General features: G+C 38.4%; 2 protein-coding genes across 9 annotated transcripts in view; one reads left to right on the forward strand and one right to left on the reverse strand.

The window, feature by feature from the left end:
* LOC130293423 (phospholipase A2-like) overlaps nt 1–14,040 on the reverse strand; it is a 19,587-nt gene extending 5,547 nt beyond the window's left edge. Inside the window, exons 1-4 of one of the 6 annotated variants that reach the window (XM_056542072.1) lie at nt 14,004–14,040; nt 11,513–11,667; nt 3,365–3,427; nt 1,357–1,504 (exon numbers count right to left, since the gene is read on the reverse strand). In XM_056542072.1, coding sequence (XP_056398047.1) covers nt 1,357–1,504; nt 3,365–3,398 — 182 coding nt within the window. In that variant the 5' untranslated portion in view covers nt 3,399–3,427; nt 11,513–11,667; nt 14,004–14,040. Of the gene's footprint in view, nt 1–1,356; nt 1,505–1,587; nt 1,986–2,693; nt 3,038–3,076; nt 3,190–3,364; nt 3,428–11,512; nt 11,668–14,003 lie in introns of those variants that run through there. The other 5 variants (XM_056542074.1, XM_056542071.1, XM_056542073.1 and 2 more) reach the window with 5 other exon arrangements.
* UBXN10 (UBX domain protein 10) overlaps nt 3,369–22,568 on the forward strand; it is a 28,051-nt gene continuing 8,851 nt past the window's right edge. Inside the window, exons 1-3 of one of the 3 annotated variants that reach the window (XM_056542066.1) lie at nt 3,369–3,474; nt 11,539–11,764; nt 14,026–14,125. In XM_056542066.1, coding sequence (XP_056398041.1) covers nt 14,090–14,125 — 36 coding nt within the window. In that variant the 5' untranslated portion in view covers nt 3,369–3,474; nt 11,539–11,764; nt 14,026–14,089. Of the gene's footprint in view, nt 3,475–11,538; nt 11,765–14,015; nt 14,126–22,568 lie in introns of those variants that run through there. The other 2 variants (XM_056542067.1, XM_056542068.1) reach the window with 2 other exon arrangements.

A 22,568-nucleotide genomic window follows, 5' to 3' on the forward strand; every position in this document is an offset into this window, starting at 1 on the left:
TGTATCTAATCCTATCATGTATCATACTATCTGCTGACCTGCTGTGTGATACTGTATCTAATCCTATCATGTATCATACTATCTGCTGACCTGCTGTGTGATACTGTATCTAATCCTATCATGTATCATACTATCTGCTGACCTGCTGTGTCATACTGTATCTAATCCTATCATGTATCATACTATCTGCTGACCTGCTGTGTGATACTGTTTACTCAGCTGCTGTATCTAATCCAATCATGTATCATACTATCTGCTGAACTGGTGTATCTACAATCCTCTTCATGGAAGGCTGTGTATCTAAGCCTACTGTGTGATAGGCTTAGAATCAGATTCTGCTCAGGAGACAGTATCACATGACAGGCTTAGATACAGCAGCTCAGCAGACAGTATCACATATGAAGTCTAAAAGACCTTTTACATCCTGCGGCCACACGTGTCGCCTCCCGTGGTCTCCAGCAGGATAATGGCCGCCCGCACGCAGTAGGAATGTCTCCTCCGGGTTGTAAGACTTCTCCAGATTTATCACCAATCCAACATTTTTGGCGCCAGCTTCACCAGCTTACAAGTGTGAAGGGTCTACAGGCCCGGCTGTAACATCTGAGCTACAGGATGACGGAACCTGTATCCTCCATGTATCCCAACTGTATCTCATCTTGTATATAGACTAAAGGCGCCCAACAGACTACTTGGCCCTCCATGTATCCCAACTGTATCTCATCTTGTATATAGACTAGAGGCGCCCAACAGACTACTTGGCCCTCCATGTATCCCAACTGTATCTCATCTTGTATATAGACTAGAGGCGCTCAACAGACTACTTGGGCCTCCATGTATCCCAACTGTATCTCATCTTGTATATAGACTAGAGGCGCCCAACAGACTACTTGGGCCTCCATGTATCCCAACTGTATCTCATCTTGTATATAGACTAGAGGCGCCCAACAGACTACTTGGGCCTCCATGTATCCCAACTGTATCTCATCTTGTATATAGACTAGAGGCGCCCAACAGATTACTTGGGCCTCCATGTATCCCAACTGTATCTCATCTTGTATATAGACTAGAGGCGCCCAACAGGGCACTAGAGCCTCTATGTATCCTAAGTGTATCTCATCTTTCATCCAGACTACATTGTTGAATAGTGTACTAACACCTCCATGTATCCCAACTGTATCTCATCTTGTACCCAGATCAGAGGCGCCCAACAGTGCACTAGAGCCTTAATATATACATTATTTGACCCTGTATGGCCTGACGGGGCCTGGTGGTGACCACACTCCAGATGGAAGAGACTATAGACCAACACCCACGGTACGACACATGACTGGCACCATGATACAGGATCGGACTCACCAGTCAATCTCATCTACTGGCAGCCCGCTCCCTCCGAGCCCACAGTGGCAGCCATAGAACGCGTAGGAGGTCAGCGGGAGCCGTCCAGTCACGTAGTTCAGCATCAGTCCAAACTCTACGATTCCGGCGTCTGTTCCCACCATCATCACTAGACATGGAGAGAGACAGAGGGTCAGGGGGGGGCACAGCGGGCACATTAGGACCCCTAGATTACCGGGTGACAACCATTACCAGTGCTGTGATGGAGGTTATACTGTCATCTAGAATACAACCATGTGACCAGAAGAAAGGGCCTCATACCAAAGGGCTCCTATTATGGTCCCCACCAGGACAGAAGGGTTTGGTGTTTATTTCCCTTTTCTTTCCATGACCCATTGGTCAACTCCTACATCCATTAGAGCGCAAGGGTACGTTACACTGCGTGATTCCCACACAATTCCGCAAACGGAATTACGGGCTGTGAACATTACCATCAATGGGTCTTCCGTGACAGCCGTTCACACTGAGGAATTTCAGCGACGGGCAAAATTGTTCCGCACAAAGACTGAACACGTTCATGTTTTGCGTGGTAGTCCGCGAGCGCTGCATAGCCGTCAATGCCGCGCGGTCACATCGCCAGATGGAATCTCCACGTACAGAATTCTGCGAACGCACCCCAACTCCGATCACGCTCCGGCGGCAGGATATGTGTTTACATTTTCCCAGCAACGTTGTAGCCCAAGACTAAAGTGATCAGGATACGGATTTGGCGGAAGACTTGCGTGGGACTTCTGCCAACTATGTATCCTGCCGCCGGAGCGTGATCGGAGTTGGGGTACATTCACTCTACAGAATATCCAGACGGATGCTGAATAAGATGGCGCTAGGACCACTGGGACATTCGCTGTCTCCATTGACCGCAGTCCATTTCTCAGCGGACTCCACCAAAAGAATGGAAAATTCCTTTATCGCCAATGTTAAATTCATGCAGCGGAATTCTGCTTGCAAATTCCATAGTGTGAATGCACCTTTAGTGTACGGGGACATTGGCGTATCTTTTGTGAGGTTTATCGCTGCGGAAAAGCTGCAGGAGACGCTGTTTTAGTGAACCAAATCCCGCAGTTTTTCCGCCCGTGTGAACCTACCCTAACGGTTTGCCGACAACGCAATTGAGAAGAGTAATGCACAGTAAAGGAATGGGAACCAACCAGGACGGAGACCCCTTTTTTCCAAGGGCCCCAAAGCAGCGTCTCCGCGATGGTACGTGCGCCCTTTCTTTGCGTCATAGGTTTCGTGTTTATTTACAGGGGAAATGTCTCTACAAATATCCAGAAAAGGTCAGGAGGAGATAATGTTACCTGAGTAAACACACGGAATCGGAGAAACCTGATATACCGCAAATACGGAGATCCGTGTACTGATGGCGGCATTAACCCCTTTATTTCCCCCCCTAGAGGACTTGGACATTTTACTATACACAGCGAGGCTTCCGAATGGTCATTTTTATCAATCTCTAGCACCATCATGGTGGCCTACAGGTCCCAGGTTACCATGGCAACAACATCTGACCATAACCTTACAGGGAGGAGGGTCACTATTGATAGCATCTGATGAGTTATATCAGTGTTTCCCAACCAGGGAGCCTCCATCGGTTGCAGAACTACGACTCCCAGCATGCCCAGACAGCCTTTGGCTGTCTGGGCATGCTGGGAATTGTAGTTTTGCAACCGCTGGAGGCTACCTGGTTGGGAAACACTGGGTTAAACACTTGTGGCACAGCCGACCCCTCTACATCCAGATACTTGTACTGAGGTCATTATAAATAAAGTTGGATAGATTTTGTATTATATCACAGGTGGCAGTTGCTTCACAAAGGCCTCAATCGTTGGACCAGGCCCTATTGCCCATACCAACCAATCACAGCACAGCTTTCATTTTTACCAGAGAAGTTTCACAAGTGGCAGCTGAGCTCTGATTGGTTGCTGTGAGCGATGTGTTCTTTTCAATAAACTTTATTTATAATACTCACATGATCCCAGGAGAACCAACAGGGAGGACGCCATATTCTACCAATCACAGCAGGAGGAGGAGACTGGAGGACAAATCAGGATCAGTCAACAGAAGTTGTCATATAGTAGTGTCAGTCATATATTATTGTCATATAGTAGTGTCAGTCATACAACAGTGTCATATAGTAGTGTCAGTCATATATTATTGTCATATAGTAGTGTCAGTCATATATTATTGTCATATAGTAGTGTCCGTCATATATTATTGTCATATAGTAGTGTCAGTCATATATTATTGTCATATAGTAGTGTCAGTCATACAACACATTGTCATATAGTAGTGTCAGTCATATATTATTGTCATATAGTAGTGTCAGTCATATATTATTGTCATATAGTAGTGTCAGTCATATATTATTGTCATATAGTAGTGTCAGTCATATATTATTGTCATATAGTAGTGTCAGTCATATATTATTGTCATATAGTAGTGTCAGTCATATATTATTGTCATATAGTAGTGTCAGTCATATATTATTGTCATATAGTAGTGTCAGTCATATATTAGTGTCATATAGTAGTGTCAGTCATATATTATTGTCATATAGTAGTGTCAGTCATACAACATTGTCATATAGTAGTGTCAGTCATATATTATTGTCATATAGTAGTGTCAGTCATATATTATTGTCATATAGTAGTGTCAGTCATATATTATTGTCATATAGTAGTGTCCGTCATATATTATTGTCATATAGTAGTGTCAGTCATATATTATTGTCATATAGTAGTGTCAGTCATACAACACATTGTCATATAGTAGTGTCAGTCATATATTATTGTCATATAGTAGTGTCAGTCATATATTATTGTCATATAGTAGTGTCAGTCATATATTATTGTCATATAGTAGTGTCAGTCATATATTATTGTCATATAGTAGTGTCAGTCATATATTATTGTCATATAGTAGTGTCAGTCATATATTATTGTCATATGGTAGTGTCAGTCATATATTATTGTCATATAGTAGTGTCAGTCATATATTATTGTCATATAGTAGTGTCAGTCATACAACAGTGTCATATAGTAGTGTCAGTCATATATTATTATCATATAGTAGTGTCAGTCATATATTATTGTCATTTAGTAGTGTCAGTCATATATTATTGTCATATAGTAGTGTCAGTCATATATTATTGTCATATAGTAGTGTCAGTCATACAACACAATGTCATATAGTAGTGTCAGTCATATATTATTGTCATATAGTAGTGTCAGTCATATATTATTGTCATATAGTAGTGTCAGTCATATATTATTGTCATATAGTAGTGTCAGTCATATATTATTGTCATATAGTAGTGTCAGTCATATATTATTGTCATATAGTAGTGTCAGTCATATATTATTGTCATATAGTAGTGTCAGTCATATATTATTGTCATATAGTAGTGTCAGTCATATATTATTGTCATATAGTAGTGTCAGTCATATATTATTGTCATATAGTAGTGTCAGTCATATATTATTGTCATATAGTAGTGTCAGTCATACAACACAATGTCATATAGTAGTGTCAGTCATATATTATTGTCATATAGTAGTGTCAGTCATATATTATTGTCATATAGTAGTGTCAGTCATATATTATTGTCATATAGTAGTGTCAGTCATACAACACATTGTCATATAGTAGTGTCAGTCATATATTATTGTCATATAGTAGTGTCAGTTATATATTATTGTCATATAGTAGTGTCAGTCATATATTATTGTCATATAGTAGTGTCAGTCATATATTATTGTCATATAGCAGTGTCAGTCATACAACAGTGTCATATAGTAGTGTCAGTCATATATTATTGTCATATAGTAGTGTCAGTCATATATTAGTGTCATATAGCAGTGTCAGTCATACAACAGTGTCATATAGTAGTGTCAGTCATATATTATTGTCATATAGTAGTGTCAGTCATATATTATTGTCATATAGTAGTGTCAGTCATATATTATTGTCATATAGTAGTGTCAGTCATATATTATTGTCATATAGTAGTGTCAGTCATATATTATTGACATATAGTAGTGTCAGTCATACAACAGTGTCATATAGTAGTGTCAGTCATATATTATTGTCATATAGTAGTGTCAGTCATATATTATTGTCATATAGTAGTGTCAGTCATACAACAGTGTCATATAGTAGTGTCAGTCATATATTATTGTCATATAGTAGTGTCAGTCATATATTATTGTCATATAGTAGTGTCAGTCATATATTATTGTCATATAGTAGTGTCAGTCATATATTATTGTCATATAGTAGTGTCAGTCATATATTATTGTCATATAGTAGTGTCAGTCATATATTATTGTCATATAGTAGTGTCAGTCATATATTATTGTCATATAGTAGTGTCAGTCATATATTATTGTCATATAGCAGTGTCAGTCATACAACAGTGTCATATAGTAGTGTCAGTCATATATTATTGTCATATAGCAGTGTCAGTCATGCAACAGTGTCATATAGTAGTGTCAGTCATATATTATTGTCATATAGTAGTGTCAGTCATATATTATTGTCATATAGTAGTGTCAGTCATACAACACATTGTCATATAGTAGTGTCAGTCATATATTATTGTCATATAGTAGTGTCAGTCATATATTATTGTCATATAGTAGTGTCAGTCATATATTATTGTCATATAGTAGTGTCAGTCATATATTATTGTCATATAGTAGTGTCAGTCATATATTATTGTCATATAGTAGTGTCAGTCATATATTATTGTCATATAGCAGTGTCAGTCATACAACAGTGTCATATGGTAGTGTCAGTCATATATTATTGTCATATAGTAGTGTCAGTCATATATTATTGTCATATAGTAGTGTCAGTCATATATTATTGTCATATAGTAGTGTCAGTCATATATTATTGTCATATAGTAGTGTCAGTCATATATTATTGTCATATAGTAGTGTCAGTCATACAACAGTGTCATATGGTAGTGTCAGTCATATATTATTGTCATATAGTAGTGTCAGTCATATATTATTGTCATATAGTAGTGTCAGTCATATATTATTGTCATATAGTAGTGTCAGTCATATATTAGTGTCATATAGTAGTGTCAGTCATATATTATTATCATATAGTAGTGTCAGTCATATATTATTGTCATATAGTAGTGTCAGTCATATATTATTGTCATATAGTAGTGTCAGTCATATATTATTGTCATATAGTAGTGTCAGTCATATATTATTGTCACATAGTAGTATCAGTCATATATTAGTGTCATATAGTAGTGTCAGTCATATATTATTGTCATATAGTAGTGTCAGTCATATATTATTGTCATATAGGAGTGTCAGTCATATATTATTGTCATATAGTAGTGTCAGTCATATATTATTGTCACATAGTAGTATCAGTCATATATTAGTGTCATATAGTAGTGTCAGTCATATATTATTGTCATATAGCAGTGTCAGTCATGCAACAGTGTCATATAGTAGTGTCAGTCATATATTATTGTCATATAGTAGTGTCAGTCATACAACACATTGTCATATAGTAGTGTCAGTCATATATTATTGTCATATAGTAGTGTCAGTCATATATTATTGTCATATAGTAGTGTCAGTCATATATTATTGTCATATAGTAGTGTCAGTCATATATTATTGTCATATAGTAGTGTCAGTCATATATTATTGTCATATAGTAGTGTCAGTCATATATTATTGTCATATAGTAGTGTCAGTCATATATTATTGTCATATAGTAGTGTCAGTCATATATTATTGTCATATAGTAGTGTCAGTCATATATTATTGTCATATAGCAGTGTCAGTCATACAACAGTGTCATATGGTAGTGTCAGTCATATATTATTGTCATATAGTAGTGTCAGTCATATATTATTGTCATATAGTAGTGTCAGTCATACAACAGTGTCATATGGTAGTGTCAGTCATATATTATTGTCATATAGTAGTGTCAGTCATATATTATTGTCATATAGTAGTGTCAGTCATATATTATTATCATATAGTAGTGTCAGTCATATATTATTGTCATATAGTAGTGTCAGTCATACAACAGTGTCATATAGTAGAGTCAGTCATATATTATTGTCATATAGTAGTGTCAGCCATATATTATTGTCATATAGGAGTGTCAGTCATATATTATTGTCATATAGTAGTGTCAGTCATATATTATTGTCACATAGTAGTATCAGTCATATATTAGTGTCATATAGTAGTGTCAGTCATATATTATTGTCATATAGTAGTGTCAGTCATATATTATTGTCATATAGTAGTGTCAGTCATATATTATTGTCATATAGTAGTGTCAGTCATATATTATTGTCATATAGTAGTGTCATTCATACAACAGTGTCATATAGTAGTGTCAGTCATATATTATTGTCATATAGTAGTGTCAGTCATATTATTGTCATATAGTAGTGTCAGCCATATATTATTGTCATATAGTAGTGTCAGTCATATATTAGTGTCATATAGTAGTGTCAGTCATATATTATTGTCATATAGTAGTGTCAGTCATATATTATTGTCATATAGTAGCGTCAGTCATATATTATTGTCATATAGTAGTGTCAGTCATATATTAGTGTCATATAGTAGTGTCAGTCATATATTATTGTCATATAGTAGTGTCAGTCATACAACACAGTGTCATATAGTAGTGTCAGTCATATATTATTGTCATATAGTAGTGTCAGTCATATATTATTGTCATATAGTAGTGTCAGTCATATATTATTGTCATATAGTAGTGTCAGTCATATATTATTGTCATATAGTAGTGTCAGTCATATATTAGTGTCATATAGTAGTGTCAGTCATATATTATTGTCATATAGTAGTGTCAGTCATACAACACAGTGTCATATAGTAGTGTCAGTCATATATTATTGTCATATAGTAGTGTCAGTCATACAACAGTGTCATATAGTAGTGTTGGTCATATATTATTGTCATATAGTAGTGTCAGTCATATATTATTGTCATATAGTAGTGTCAGTCATATTATTGTCATATAGTAGTGTCAGTCATACATTATTGTCATAAAGTAGTGACAGTCATATTATTGTCATATAGTAGTGTCAGTCATATATTATTGTCATATAGTAGTGTCAGTCATATATTATTGTCATATAGTAGTGTCAGTCATATATTATTGTCATATAGTAGTGTCAGTCATATATTATTGTCATATAGTAGTGTCAGTCATACAACAGTGTCATATAGTAGTGTCAGTCATATATTATTGTCATATAGTAGTGTCAGTCATATATTATTGTCATATAGTAGTGTCAGTCATATATTATTGTCATATAGTAGTGTCAGTCATATAACAGTGTCATATAGTAGTGTCAGTCATATATTATTGTCATATAGTAGTGTCAGTCATATATTATTGTCATATAGTAGTGTCAGTCATATATTATTGTCATATAGTAGTGTCAGTCATATATTAGTGTCATATAGTAGTGTCAGTCATATATTATTGTCATATAGTAGTGTCAGTCATATATTATTGTCATATAGTAGTGTCAGTCATATATTATTGTCATATAGTAGTGTCAGTCATATATTAGTGTCATATAGTAGTGTCAGTCATATATTATTGTCATATAGTAGTGTCAGTCATATATTATTGTCATATAGTAGTGTCAGTCATATATTATTGTCATATAGTAGTGTCAGTCATATATTACTGTCATATAGTAGTGTCAGTCATATATTATTGTCATATAGTAGTGTCCATCATATATTATTGTCATATAGTAGTGTCAGTCATAAATTATTGTCATATAGTAGTGTCAGTCATATATTATTGTCATATAGTAGTGTCAGTCATACAACAGTGTCATATAGTAGTGTCAGTCATATATTATTGTCATATAGTAGTGTCAGTCATATATTATTGTCATATAGTAGTGTCAGTCATATATTATTGTCATATAGTAGTGTCAGTCATATATTATTGTCATATAGTAGTGTCAGTCATATATTATTGTCATATAGTAGTGTCAGTCATACAACAGTGTCATATAGTAGTGTCAGTCATATATTATTGTCATATAGTAGTGTCAGTCATATATTATTGTCATATAGTAGTGTCAGTCATATATTATTGTCATATAGTAGTGTCAGTCATATATTATTGTCATATAGTAGTGTCAGTCATACAACAGTGTCATATAGTAGTGTCAGCCATATATTATTGTCATATAGTAGTGTTAGTCATATATTATTGTCATATAGTAGTGTCAGTCATATATTACTGTAATATAGTAGTGTCATTCATATATTATTGTCATATAGTAGTGTCAGTCATATATTAGTGTCATATAGTAGTGTCAGTCATATATTATTGTCATATAGTAGTGTCAGTCATATATTATTGTCATATAGTAGTGTCAGTCATATATTACTGTCATATAGTAGTGTCAGTCATATATTACTGTCATATAGTAGTGTCAGTCATATATTATTGTCATATAGTAGTGTCCATCATATATTATTGTCATATAGTAGTGTCAGTCATAAATTATTGTCATATAGTAGTGTCAGTCATATATTATTGACATATAGTAGTGTCAGTCATACAACAGTGTCATATAGTAGTGTCAGTCATATATTATTGTCATATAGTAGTGTCAGTCATATATTATTTTCATATAGTAGTGTCAGTCATACAACAGTGTCATATAGTAGTGTCAGTCATATATTATTGTCATATAGTAGTGTCAGTCATATATTATTGTCATATAGTAGTGTCAGTCATACATTATTGTCATATATTAGTGTCAGTCATATATTATTGTCATATAGTAGTGTCAGTCATATATTATTGGTATATAGTAGTGTCAGTCATATATTATTGTCATATAGTAGTGTCAGTCATACAACACATTGTCATATAGTAGTGTCAGTCATATATTATTGTCATATAGTAGTGTCAGTCATATATTATTGTCATATAGTAGTTTTAGTCATATATTATTGTCATATAGTAGTGTCAGTCATATATTATTGTCATATAGTAGTGTCAGTCATATATTATTGTCATATAGTAGTGTCAGTCATACAACAGTGTCATATAGTAGTGTCAGTCATATATTATTGTCATATAGTAGTGTTAGTCATATATTATTGTCATATAGTAGTGTCAGTCATATATTATTGTCATATAGTAGTGTCAGTCATATATTATTGTCATATAGTAGTGTCAGTCATATATTGTCATATAGTAGTGTTAGTCATATATTATTGTCATATAGTAGTGTCAGTCATATATTATTGTCATATAGTAGTGTCAGTCATATATTATTGTCATATAGTAGTGTCAGTCATATATTATTGTCATATAGTAGTGTCAGTCATATATTACTGTCATATAGTAGTGTCAGTCATATATTATTGTCATATAGTAGTGTCAGTCATATATTATTGTCATATAGTAGTGTCAGTCATATATTATTGTCATATAGTAGTGTCAGTCATACAACAATGTCATATAGTAGTGTCAGTCATATATTATTGTCATATAATAGAGTCAGTCATATATTATTGTCATATAGTAGTGTCAGTGATATATTATTGTCATATAGTAGTGTCAGTCATATATTATTGTCATATAGTAGAGTCAGTCATATATTATTGTCATATAGTAGTGTCAGTCATATATTATTGTCATATAGTAGTGTCAGTCATATATTATTGTCATATAGTAGTGTCAGTCATATATTATTGTCATATAGTAGTGTCAGTCATATATTATTGTCATATAGTAGTGTCAGTCATATATTATTGTCATATAGTAGTGTCAGTCATATATTATTGTCATATAGTAGTGTCAGTCATATATTATTGTCATATAGTAGTGTCAGTCATATATTATTGTCATATAGTAGTGTCAGTCATAAATTATTGTCATATAGTAGTGTCAGTCATATTATTGTCATATAGTAGTGTCAGCCATATATTATTGTCATATAGTAGTGTCAGTCATATATTAGTGTCATATAGTAGTGTCAGTCATATATTACTGTCATATAGTCACAGTGTGAAATGGCTGTATTTGTCAGGATGTAGATACAATGTTATGTCACCTGTATCTCTGTCTGTTCTACCGTAGCTGCCGCCTCATTATCATCGATGACACAGTGAGGAGAAATTCAGCACCAACAGGGATCAGCAGGTCCGATATGTGAAGAGTACGAAGCTCCCCGCTCATCCCAGACTGAGGGGAACTCCGCCAAATTATCTGTTTACATGAGGGTGGAGACATTGCAAATGGCACAACTTGTCTCCACAGCACAAGATTAACAACCCCCCCCCCATCATCACTAAACCACATCAAAGTATTATAGTAGTTATATTCTTGTATATAGGGGGCAGTATTATAGTAGTTATATTCTTGTATATAGGAGCAGTATTATAGTAGTTATATTCTTGTATATAGGAGCAGTATTATAGTAGTCATATTCTTGTATATAGGAGCAGTATTATAGTAGTCATATTCTTGTATATAGGGAGCGGTATTATAGTAGTTATATTCTTGTATATGGGAGCAGTATTATAGTAGTCATATTCTTGTATATAGGAGCAGTATTATAGTAGTTATATTCTTGTATATAGGAGCAGTATTATAGTAGTTATATTCTTGTATATAGGAGCAGTATTACAGGAGTTATATTCTTGTATATAGGGGCGGTATTATAGTAGTTATATTCTTGTATATAGGAGCAGTATTATAGTTGATATATTCTTGTATATAGGAGCAGTATTATAGTAGTTATATTCTTGTATATAGAAGCAGTATTATAGTAGTTATATTCTTGTATATAGGAGCAGTATTATAGTAGTTATATTCTTGTATATAGAAGCAGTATTATAGTAGTTATATTCTTGTATATAGGAGCAGTATTATAGTAGATATATTCTTGTATATAGGAGCAGTATTATAGTAGTTATATTCTTGTATATAGGAGCAGTATTATAGTAGTTATATTCTTGTATATAGGAGCAGTATTATAGTAGTTATATTCTTGTATATAGTAGGCAGTATTATAGTAGTTATATTCTTGTATCTAGGAGCAGTATTATAGTAGATATATTCTTGTATATAGGAGCAGTATTATAGTAGATATATTCTTGTATATAGGAGCAGTATTATAGTAGTTATATTCTTGTATATAGGAGGCAGTATTATAGTAGTTATATTCTTGTATATAGGAGCAGTATTATAGTAGTTATATTCTTGTATATAGGAGCAGTATTATAGTAGTTATATTCCTGTATATAGGAGCAGTATTATAGTAGTTATATTCTTGTATATAGGAGCAGTATTATAGTAGTTATATTCTTGTATATAGGAGCAGTATTATAGTAGTTATATTCTTGTATATAGTAGGCAGTATTATAGTAGTTATATTCTTGTATCTAGGAGCAGTATTATAGTAGATATATTCTTGTATATAGGAGCAGTATTATAGTAGATATATTCTTGTATATAGGAGCAGTATTATAGTAGTTATATTCTTGTATATAGGAGGCAGTATTATAGTAGTTATATTCTTGTATATAGGAGCAGTATTATAGTAGTTATATTCTTGTATATAGGAGCAGTATTATAGTAGTTATATTCCTGTATATAGGAGCAGTATTATAGTAGTTATATTCTTGTATATAGGAGCAGTATTATAGTAGTTATATTCTTGTATATAGGAGCAGTATTATAATAAATATATTCGTGTATATAGGAGCAGTATTATAGTAGTTATATTCTTGTATATAGGGGCAGTATTATAGTAGTTATATTCTTGTATATAGGGGCAGTATTATAGTAGTTATATTCTTGTATATAGGGGCAGTATTATAGTAGTTATATTCTTGTATATAGGAGCAGTATTATAGTAGTTATATTCTTGTATATAGGGGCAGTATTATAGTAGTTATATTCTTGTATATAGGAGCAGTATTATAGTAGTTATATTCTTGTATATAGGAGCAGTATTATAGTAGTTATATTCTTGTATATAGCAGCAGTATTATAGTAGTTATATTCTTGTATATAGCAGCAGTATTATAATAGATATATTCTTGTATATAGGAGCAATATTATAGTGGTTATATTCTTGTATATAGGAGCAGTATTATAGTAGTTATATTCTTGTATATAGGAGCAGTATTATAGTAGTTATATTCTTGTATATAGGAGCAGTATTATAGTAGTTATATTCTTGCATATAGGAGCAGTATTATAGTAGTTATATTCTTGTATATAGGAGCAGTATTATAGTAGTTATATTCTTGTATATAGGGGGCAGTATTATAGTAGTTATATTCTTGTATATAGGGAGCAGTATTATAGTAGTTATATTCTTGTATATAGGAGGCAGTATTATAGTAGTTATATTCTTGTATATAGGGGCAGTATTATAGTAGTTATATTCTTGTATATAGGGGCAGTATTATAGTAGTTATATTCTTGTATATAGGAGCAGTATTATAGTAGTTATATTCTTGTATATAGGAGCAGTATTATAGTAGTTATATTCTTGTATATAAGGGCAGTGTTATAGTTAAAATTATTTATACCTGTCATTTTTCTTTCTTCGAGACATCCGGCAGCACAGAAGGGATATTCCCGGCCTCTTTTATTCCTCCTAGGACCGCCCACCTATATGAAAAAACACAAAAAACAACCAATCCACACACAGGTATCCCTATATATGACGCACACCTCCAGATGCAATTGTGTAAATGACTTGACTCTTTTCTTGATGCAAATAATGTTTATTGGGAGGGTAGTATGTGCTGCCTTCTGTCTCAAAGAAAGAAAAATTACAGGTAAAAATAATTTGAACTTTCTTCCACGACATCCGGCAGCACAGAAGGGATATCGCTAGCTATCAAACAGGGTGGGGGGGGGGGGGATATTATATGCTGCTGACAAAACCCCAGTGCTAAAGGCTGGACTCTCTGACTCCGTATCTAGCCTGTAGTGCTTAATAGATGTGGATGCAGTAGACCACGATGCGGCATAGCAGATGTCACTTACTTCAGCTCTTTCTGCCCTAGTGGAATGGGCTTTAATCGGAAATGGAGGCTCTCTCCCCTCTTGCTTATATGCTTAAAAAATGGAGGATTTGATCCATCTTGCGCGAGTGTCCTTTGCTGCCTTCAACCCTTTTCTAGGGCCGGCAAACTGAAGGAACACATTTTCATCTTTCCTCAAGGTACTCGCTCTTTCCAGATAACAAAGCAGAATAGATTTTACATCCAGAGAATGGAGATCTTGATCCTCTTCACATGGTGGATGAAAAACAGGTACCGTATATACTCGAGTATAAGCCGACCCGAATATAAGCCGAGGCCCCTAATTTCACCCCAAAAACCCAGGAAAAGTTATTGACTCGAGTATAAGCATAGGGTGGGGAATACATAATCCCCCCATGTCATCATCCAGACCCCCCATCCCCTCTTTAGTTTTGTACTCTCCTCCGCTCGGCGGGACGTTCGGGTGTGCTGGTCTGGGCCATCTGTGCTGCAGGACCGTCCGGTGGGGAGGGATAGTCGTTCCGGGCTGTCCATCTTCACTGGTGGGGCCTCTTCTCTGCTTCGCGCCCGGCCCCGGCATAATGACGTTGCCTTGACAATGACGTACAGGGACGCAACGTCCCTGTGCGTCGTTGTCAAGGCAACATCATTATTCCGGGCCCGAAGCCCGGAACGACTATCCCTCCCCACCGGACAGTCCTGCAGCACAGATGGGCCGGACCAGCTCACCCGAACGTCCCACCGAGCGGAGGTGAGTACAAAACTAAAGGGGGGATGGGGGGTCTGGATGATGACGAAGGCCCGGGCAGTGGTCTTCAACCTGCGGATCTCCAGATGTTTCAAAACTACAACTCCCAGCATGCCCGAGTTGTAGTTTTGAAACATCTGGAGGTCCGCAGGTTGAAGACCACTGAGGGCGGAGAGTTCACTCGAGTATAAGCTGAGGGGGGTGTTTTCAGCATGAAAAATCGTGCCGAAAAACTCGGCTTATACTAGAGTATATACGGTAAGAATATTTCCCTGTTGATATTAACTTCAGAGGGCACCTTTGGCGCAAATGAAGGAACTGTACGAAACAAGACTCCATCTTGAGTGAACCTAATTTAAGGAGAACGAGAGGCGAGAGCCTGTAATTCACCAAGTCTCTTTGCAGACGTGATTGCTACCAGGAATAGCGCTTTTAAAGGGGTACTCCGCCCCTAGACATCTTATCCCCTATCCAAAGGATAGGGGATAAGATGTCAGATCGCCGGGGTCCCGCTGCTGGGGACCCCACAGGATCGCCGCTGCAGCACCCCGCCTTCATTACTGAGCAGAACGAGATCGCTCTGCACGTAATGACGGGCAATACAGAGGACGGAGCATCGTTACGGCCCGCCCCCGTCAATACAAGTCTATGGGAGGGGGCGTGGCGGTCGTCACGCCCCCTGCCATAGACTTGCATTAAGGGGACGGGCCGTGATGTCATGAGGGGCGGAGCCATGATGTCACGCTGCTCCTGTATCGCCCGTCATTACGCACAGAGCGAACTGTGAATGATGAGCGAATGATGGCGGGGTGCTGTAGCGGCGATCCCCAGGGTCCCCAGCAGCGGGACCCCGGCGATCTAACATCTTATCCCCTATCCTTTGGATAGGGGATAAGATGCTAGGGGCGGAGTTCCCCTTTAATGACAGCCATTTTATGTCCACTTCACTAGCTGGTTCAAAGGGAGGACCTTGTCAGCTTCTGTAGTACTAGAGAGAGATCCCATGGAGCGACTGGAGACTTTACTCTAGGCCTTAGATTCTAACCCTCTAGCAAAACCTTCTTGTAAAAACTGCAGGATTACCGGCACCGAAATCTCAGGGTCTCCTCTATCCTTCTTCCAATATAAGAATTTTCTCCATAACTTAGAATATAGGGTATTAGTAGATTCCTTCCGAGCAGATAACAAGGTCTGGATAACTTCGTCAGATTGACCTACATTGCGAAATCGGGATTTTTCAAATTCCAAACAGTTAAATGGATTCTGTCCAGATGTTGATGACAAAATCCCCTCTGGATCAGCAGGTCTTTGTGGAGAGGTAGCTTCCAAAAATCCCTCTTGGATAACCAAAGCAACAAAGGGAACCAGGCCCTGCGAGACCAGAATGGAGCCAGAAGAATCACCGACGGTTCGTCTCGAATAATCTTTTTCAGAATCCTGGACAGTAGAGTTACTGGAGGGAAGAGATAAGCAAACAGATTCTCCCAGCTGAGTGTTAGCGCATCCAGATGGTCCGGTTGATCTTGTCTGTATAGGGAGCAAAATTTCTTCAGTTTCTTGTTCTGGCGAGTTGCCATTAAAGGGGTACTCCGCTGCCCTGCTACCGGAGCTCAGCTCCCCAGCGTCCGGAAGTTTATTGTTCCGAACGCTGTGTGCGGGCTTCCGTGTTCAGGGCCGCCCCTCGTGACATCACACCCGCCCCCTCAACGAAAGTCTATGGGAAGGGGGCGCGACAGCCGTCGCGCCCCCTTCCCATAGACTTTCGTTGAGGGGGCGGGCGTGGCGTCACGAGGGGAGGCCCTGAACATGGAAGCCCGCACACAGTGTTTGGAACAATACACTTCCGGACACTGGGGAGTGGAGCTTCGGAAGCAGGGCAGCGGAGTACCCCTTTAAGTCCCACTCTGGACACCCCCATCTCTTGACAATCTGGGAAAAATACTTGGGATTGAGTTCCCATTCGTTGGGATCCAAGGTTACTCGACTGAGCAGGTCTGCTTGGAAATTCAAGGTCCCCTTTATGTGGACCGCCGTCAGGGCTGTGAAATGGACCTCCGCCCAAAGAAATAACATCTTGCATTCTCTCTGGAGCAAATGCGCTCTCCTTCCTCCCTGCTTCTGGAGATAAAAAACTGATGATACAGAATTGTCCGACTGGACCAGGACTGACTTGTTCTTGAGCCAAGGAGTGAAGTGAATTAGCCCGATGGCCCTTAGTTCTCTTAAGTTGGAAGGAAATTGTCTCTCTGAGACCAAGATCTCTGGATCCAACGAGAGCCCAGATGAGCTCCCCAACCTTGTCTTGATGCATCCGTCGTTACTATCTCCATGGTTATCTGCTTGAAGTTGTTGCCTACTGAAAGATTGTGTGGAACCAACCACCATCTGAGTGCTTGACGAGTTGCTAACGATAGGGAAAGATGACTTGATAACGAGTTGATCTCGCGGTTCCAAACTGACAAAATCTCGGACTGCAACTCCCTGATGTGACTCCTGGCCCCAGGGACCGCTTCTATAGCTGCTGTAAGCAGACCCGGGACCCTCATGGCCGTTCTGATAGAGATTTCTGGGACAGAGATTAGATACATTATCGGTGATCTTATCTTCTGTTGCTTCTCCAGAGGCAGAAATACTTTCATAGAGATAGAATCTATGATCAGATCCAGAAACCTCTTTCTTTTCTTTGGAATTAGATCTGATTTCTTCTGATTTAAAGGACATGTCCGGCGCTCACTTTTCTTATTTTATCCGTTCCGGGTTGAAAAATAAAAGAAAACAAATTTTCTCTTACCTGCCTAGGCTCCCCCGGTGCTCCGGTACAGGCGTTCGGTCCCGAGCTGTATTCTTCTTACTTCCTGTTAATCCGGCACATCACACGGAGCTTCAGCCTATCACCGGCCGCAGTGATGTCCCGCCTCCGCTGGTGATAGGCTGAAGCTCCATGTGACGTGCCGGGCTAACAGGAAGTAAGAAGAATACAGCCCGGGGACCGAACACCTGTACCGGAGCACCGGGGGAGCCTAGGCAGGTAAGAGAAAGATTATTTTCTTTTTTTTTGCAGCCCGGACCGGATACAATAAGAAAAGTGAGCGCCGGACATGTCCTTTAATACGAAGCCGACTGATGAGAGAAGTTGAAGGTGATGTTGAGATGAAATAGATGAAGATCTTGAGATTGTGCTATCACAAGCCGATGGTCCAGGTACGGTATAATTTGGACTCCTTTCAGGCGGAGAGAGGCTACAAGAGTTATCACCACTTTTGTAAAAACTCTTGGCGCGGGAGACAATCCGAAGGGCACGGCACCAAACTGGAAGTGATACATTTTCCCTTCTTTCTTCACAGCAATTCTTAGGAAGGTTCTTGAGAAGACGTGTATAAGTATGTGACGATAAGCATCGCTAAAGTCGAGGGACACCATCCAATCTTGAACAATACTTGGGGCAGATTTTATTTTGTCCATGCAAAACTTTTCTTTTTTCAGGAACATGTTTACATATCTTAAAGGGGTATTCCAGGAAAAAACTTTTTTTTTATATATATATCAACTGGCTCCAGAAAGTTAAACAGATTTGTAAATGACTTCTATTAAACAATCTTAATCCTTTCAGTACTTATGAACTTCTGAAGTTAAGGTTGTTCTTTTCTGTCTAAATCCTCTCTGATGACACCTGTCTTGGGAAACGCCCAGTTTAGAAGTAAATCCCCATAGTAAACCTCTTCTAAACTGGGTGTTTCCCTAGACACGTGTCATCAGAGAGGATTTAGACAGAAAAGAACAACCTTAACTTCAGAAGCTCATAAGTACTGAAAGGGTTAAGATTTTTTAATAGAAGTAATTTACAAATCTGTTTAACTTTCTGGAGCCAGTTGATATATATAAAAACGTTTTTTCCTGGATAACCCCTTTAAGTCTATAACAACCTCCGACTGCCTCCCGCTTTCGGCACATGGAACACTCTTGCATAGACTCCACTTTCTTGCTGGTGACCTGGAACTGGCTCCAACGCCTTTTTGTTGAGAAATTCTTTTAGAAGAGAAAATATTACAGGATTTTCCGTGTTTAGGGAAATTTAGTTTGTACCCTCTGCTATAATACTTAGGACCCATCTGTCTGAGGTTATCGCTTCCCGAGCGGGATAACATTTTGTCAACCTTATCCTTCCGATGTGTCGCAGTCATTGTCAGAACTCTGATTTTGGTTGCTTGGGTTCGGAGGACTTTCCTTTCTCATCCTGTTGTCGTCTATTAAATCTTCTTTCTTGAAAGGTTTTTCTTCTAAACCCAGACTTTCTGAATTTGTAAGGACGAAAGGGTCTTTTATTAAGGGAATGTGGGAAAGCTAAGTTTTCTCCTTTCTTAGCAGGACCCAGAATTTTTTCTAACTGCGAGCCAATCAGATGACCAGGTTCAAAAGGTAACCCACACAAATTATCTTTGGATGAAGTCTCTGCGGACCAAGGTTTAACATAAATTGCTCTTCTTACAGATGTGGGGGGGGGGGGTGTATGGCAGTTGGGGTGTTGCTGTGAGGTATATCACGGTTATAATTAACTCTTGTCACTCGTGACGCCAGGGTGAGAATTAAATGCTGTATGGCTTGGCCTATCGCCACCCTTCCCAAGAGCGATGGGTAGATGCAGAATAAAGTATTGTCCACAACCAGAGCTTTGCTGAAAACTTGCGTAAACTTTACTGAAGATTTTCTGTAACATGCGAACATAAGCAACAGTCTTTATGACAAAGTCTATATACAGCTCAGCTGAGATTGACGTATGGTTGGGACTTTTGTAAGTTCTTTAGATTAGTAGGATTTAGTATACGCAGATCCACTGGATTCAGGGTTATGTTTAAGTCCAGGGTCCTGTTTGATTCAAACCAAGGCCGGGCAGGCTGTGGCATAGTAGCCATCGTTGTAAGTTGCGGAGGTCTTTCTTCATGAAGTGTCAGCAACCCAAGAGCAGAAGAGATGCTGCTTGCTTTGCAGCGCAGGAACAAGAGCGCAAGAGCGAAGAGATCGTCTATTGGCTGCAGCTCCCTTATATGGGCAGGGGCTGGCCGTTTTAGGATTGGTCACCACCATCTGTCAATCAGCTTTACAAGGTATTGTGGGTATCACATGACCCAGAACCTCCAAAAGGTCCTTTTACCTACCATAGAGACTAAATCACAGTCACATGACCGGCAGGTCCTGCGACGCCATGCAAGGTAAGTATACTCTTTCTATACAGTATTTACATTTAATTTAGTGATATATTAACTATATAAGGAATGACTAGGGGATGACTAAAGAAGCAGAACCCCACAGTTACTAGGAACTCTGACTTTGGGGACCCCTAACCAAGGTACGGTAGGCAATACGGTACCGGGACACCACACAGAACTTAAGACCGCCATATTTTTTTGCACAAATTCTAGTGACGTCAACTGGAAAATCGCACCCAAATTCTGCTGCTGTTTTCAATCTACTTCATCGAGTAATTCTTCCCTCGAAACACCTTGTTCAATGTTCCTACTCAATTGACTAAGTCCCAGGAGCCGAGGATAACGCAGCTTTAGCTAATGCAGTAGTATTGGAGTGGGCTCTTTTGGCCAAGACGTCCGCTTTACCATCCATGGCATCTTTTAATATAGATGAATCATCCGAAGGTAATAAAGTCTTTTTAGATGAATCAGCTACAGCGGAATCCAGTTTAGATGCTTCACCCCGAGCTGCTGATTCAGTTGGATGAAGCTTCTACACTGCTCGGAATCTGGATCCTAATTCAAGCCTATGATCAGGGCCTTTCCACTCTTTATCCATTATAGACCTCAGAACTTCATGAGCAGAAAACATAATACAGGGGTCCCTCAAGTTACAATATTAATTGGTTCCGGGACGACCATTGTATGTTGGGACCATTGTATGTTGAGACCAGAACTCTATGGAAACCTGGTAATTGGTTCTGAAGCCCCAAAATGTCATCCAAAAATAGGAAAAAGTCAGGATTAGAGAAAAATAAGTCGATAAATAATATAGATAAAGCAAATCCTTCCATATAAAAGTAATAAATATCTGCTGGGAGCCGTAATCACTGTCTGTGTCAGTGTTTCCCAAGCAGGGTGCCCCCAGCTGTTGCAAAACTACAACTCCCAGCATGCCCGGACAGCCTTTGGTTGTCCGGGCATGCTGGGAGTTGTAGGTTTGCAACAGCTGGGGGCACCCTGCTTGGGAAACACTGGTCTATGTAGAGGACAGGAGCTTCTTCAGTGTCCTGTACAGTACACGCAGTGTCCTAAAAATGTAACATGGAGCCGCCCTCACCTGGTGTCCAGAGGAGCAGGTAACCCTGGTACAGGTAAAGAGTACAGAACATGTAATACCTCCCTGTACTGTAGGGGGCGCTACCAGACATCAGTCAGTGCATACACTTCAGTAATACAGGTAAAGAGTACAGAACATGTAATACCTCCCTGTACTGTAGGGGGCGCTACCAGACACCAGTCAGTGCATACACTTCAGTAATACAGGTAAAGAGTACAGAACATGTAATACCTCCCTGTACTGTAGGGGGCGCTACCAGACACCATTCAGTGCATACACTTCAGTAATACAGGTAAAGAGTACAGAACATGTAATACCTCCCTGTAATGTAGGGGGCACTAACAGACACCAGTCAGTGCATACACTTCAGTAATACAGGTAAAGAGTACAGAACACGTAATACCTCCCTGTACTATAGGGGGGCGCTACCATACACCAGTCAGTGCATATACTTCAGTAATGCAGGTAAAGAGTACAGAACATGTAATACCTCCCTGTACTGTAGGGGGCGCTACCATACACCAGTCAGTGCATATACTTCAGTAATGCAGGTAAAGAGTACAGAACATGTAATACCTCTATGTACTGTAGGGGGCGCTACCAGACACCAGTCAGTGCATACACTTCAGTAATACAGGTAAAGAGTACAGAACATGTAATACCTCTATGTACTGTAGGGGGCGCTACCAGACGCCAGTCAGTGCATACACTTCAGTAATACAGGTATAGAGTACAGAACATGTAATACCTCCCTGTACTGTAGGAGGCGCTACCAGACACCAGTCAGTGCATACACTTCAGTAATACAGGTAAAGAGTACAGAACATGTAATACCTCCCTGTACTGTAGGGGGCGCTACCAGACACCATTCAGTGCATACACTTCAGTAATACAGGTAAAGAGTACAGAACATGTAATACCTCCCTGTACTGTAGGGGGCACTACCAGACACTAGTCAGTGCATACACTTCAGTAATACAGGTAAAGAGTACAGAACATGTAATACCTCTATGTACTGTAGGGGGCGCTACCAGACGCCAGTCAGTGCATAC

The sequence above is a fragment of the Hyla sarda genome, chromosome 10 (assembly GCF_029499605.1).
Source record: "Hyla sarda isolate aHylSar1 chromosome 10, aHylSar1.hap1, whole genome shotgun sequence".
NCBI classification, from domain to species: Eukaryota; Metazoa; Chordata; class Amphibia; order Anura; family Hylidae; genus Hyla; species Hyla sarda.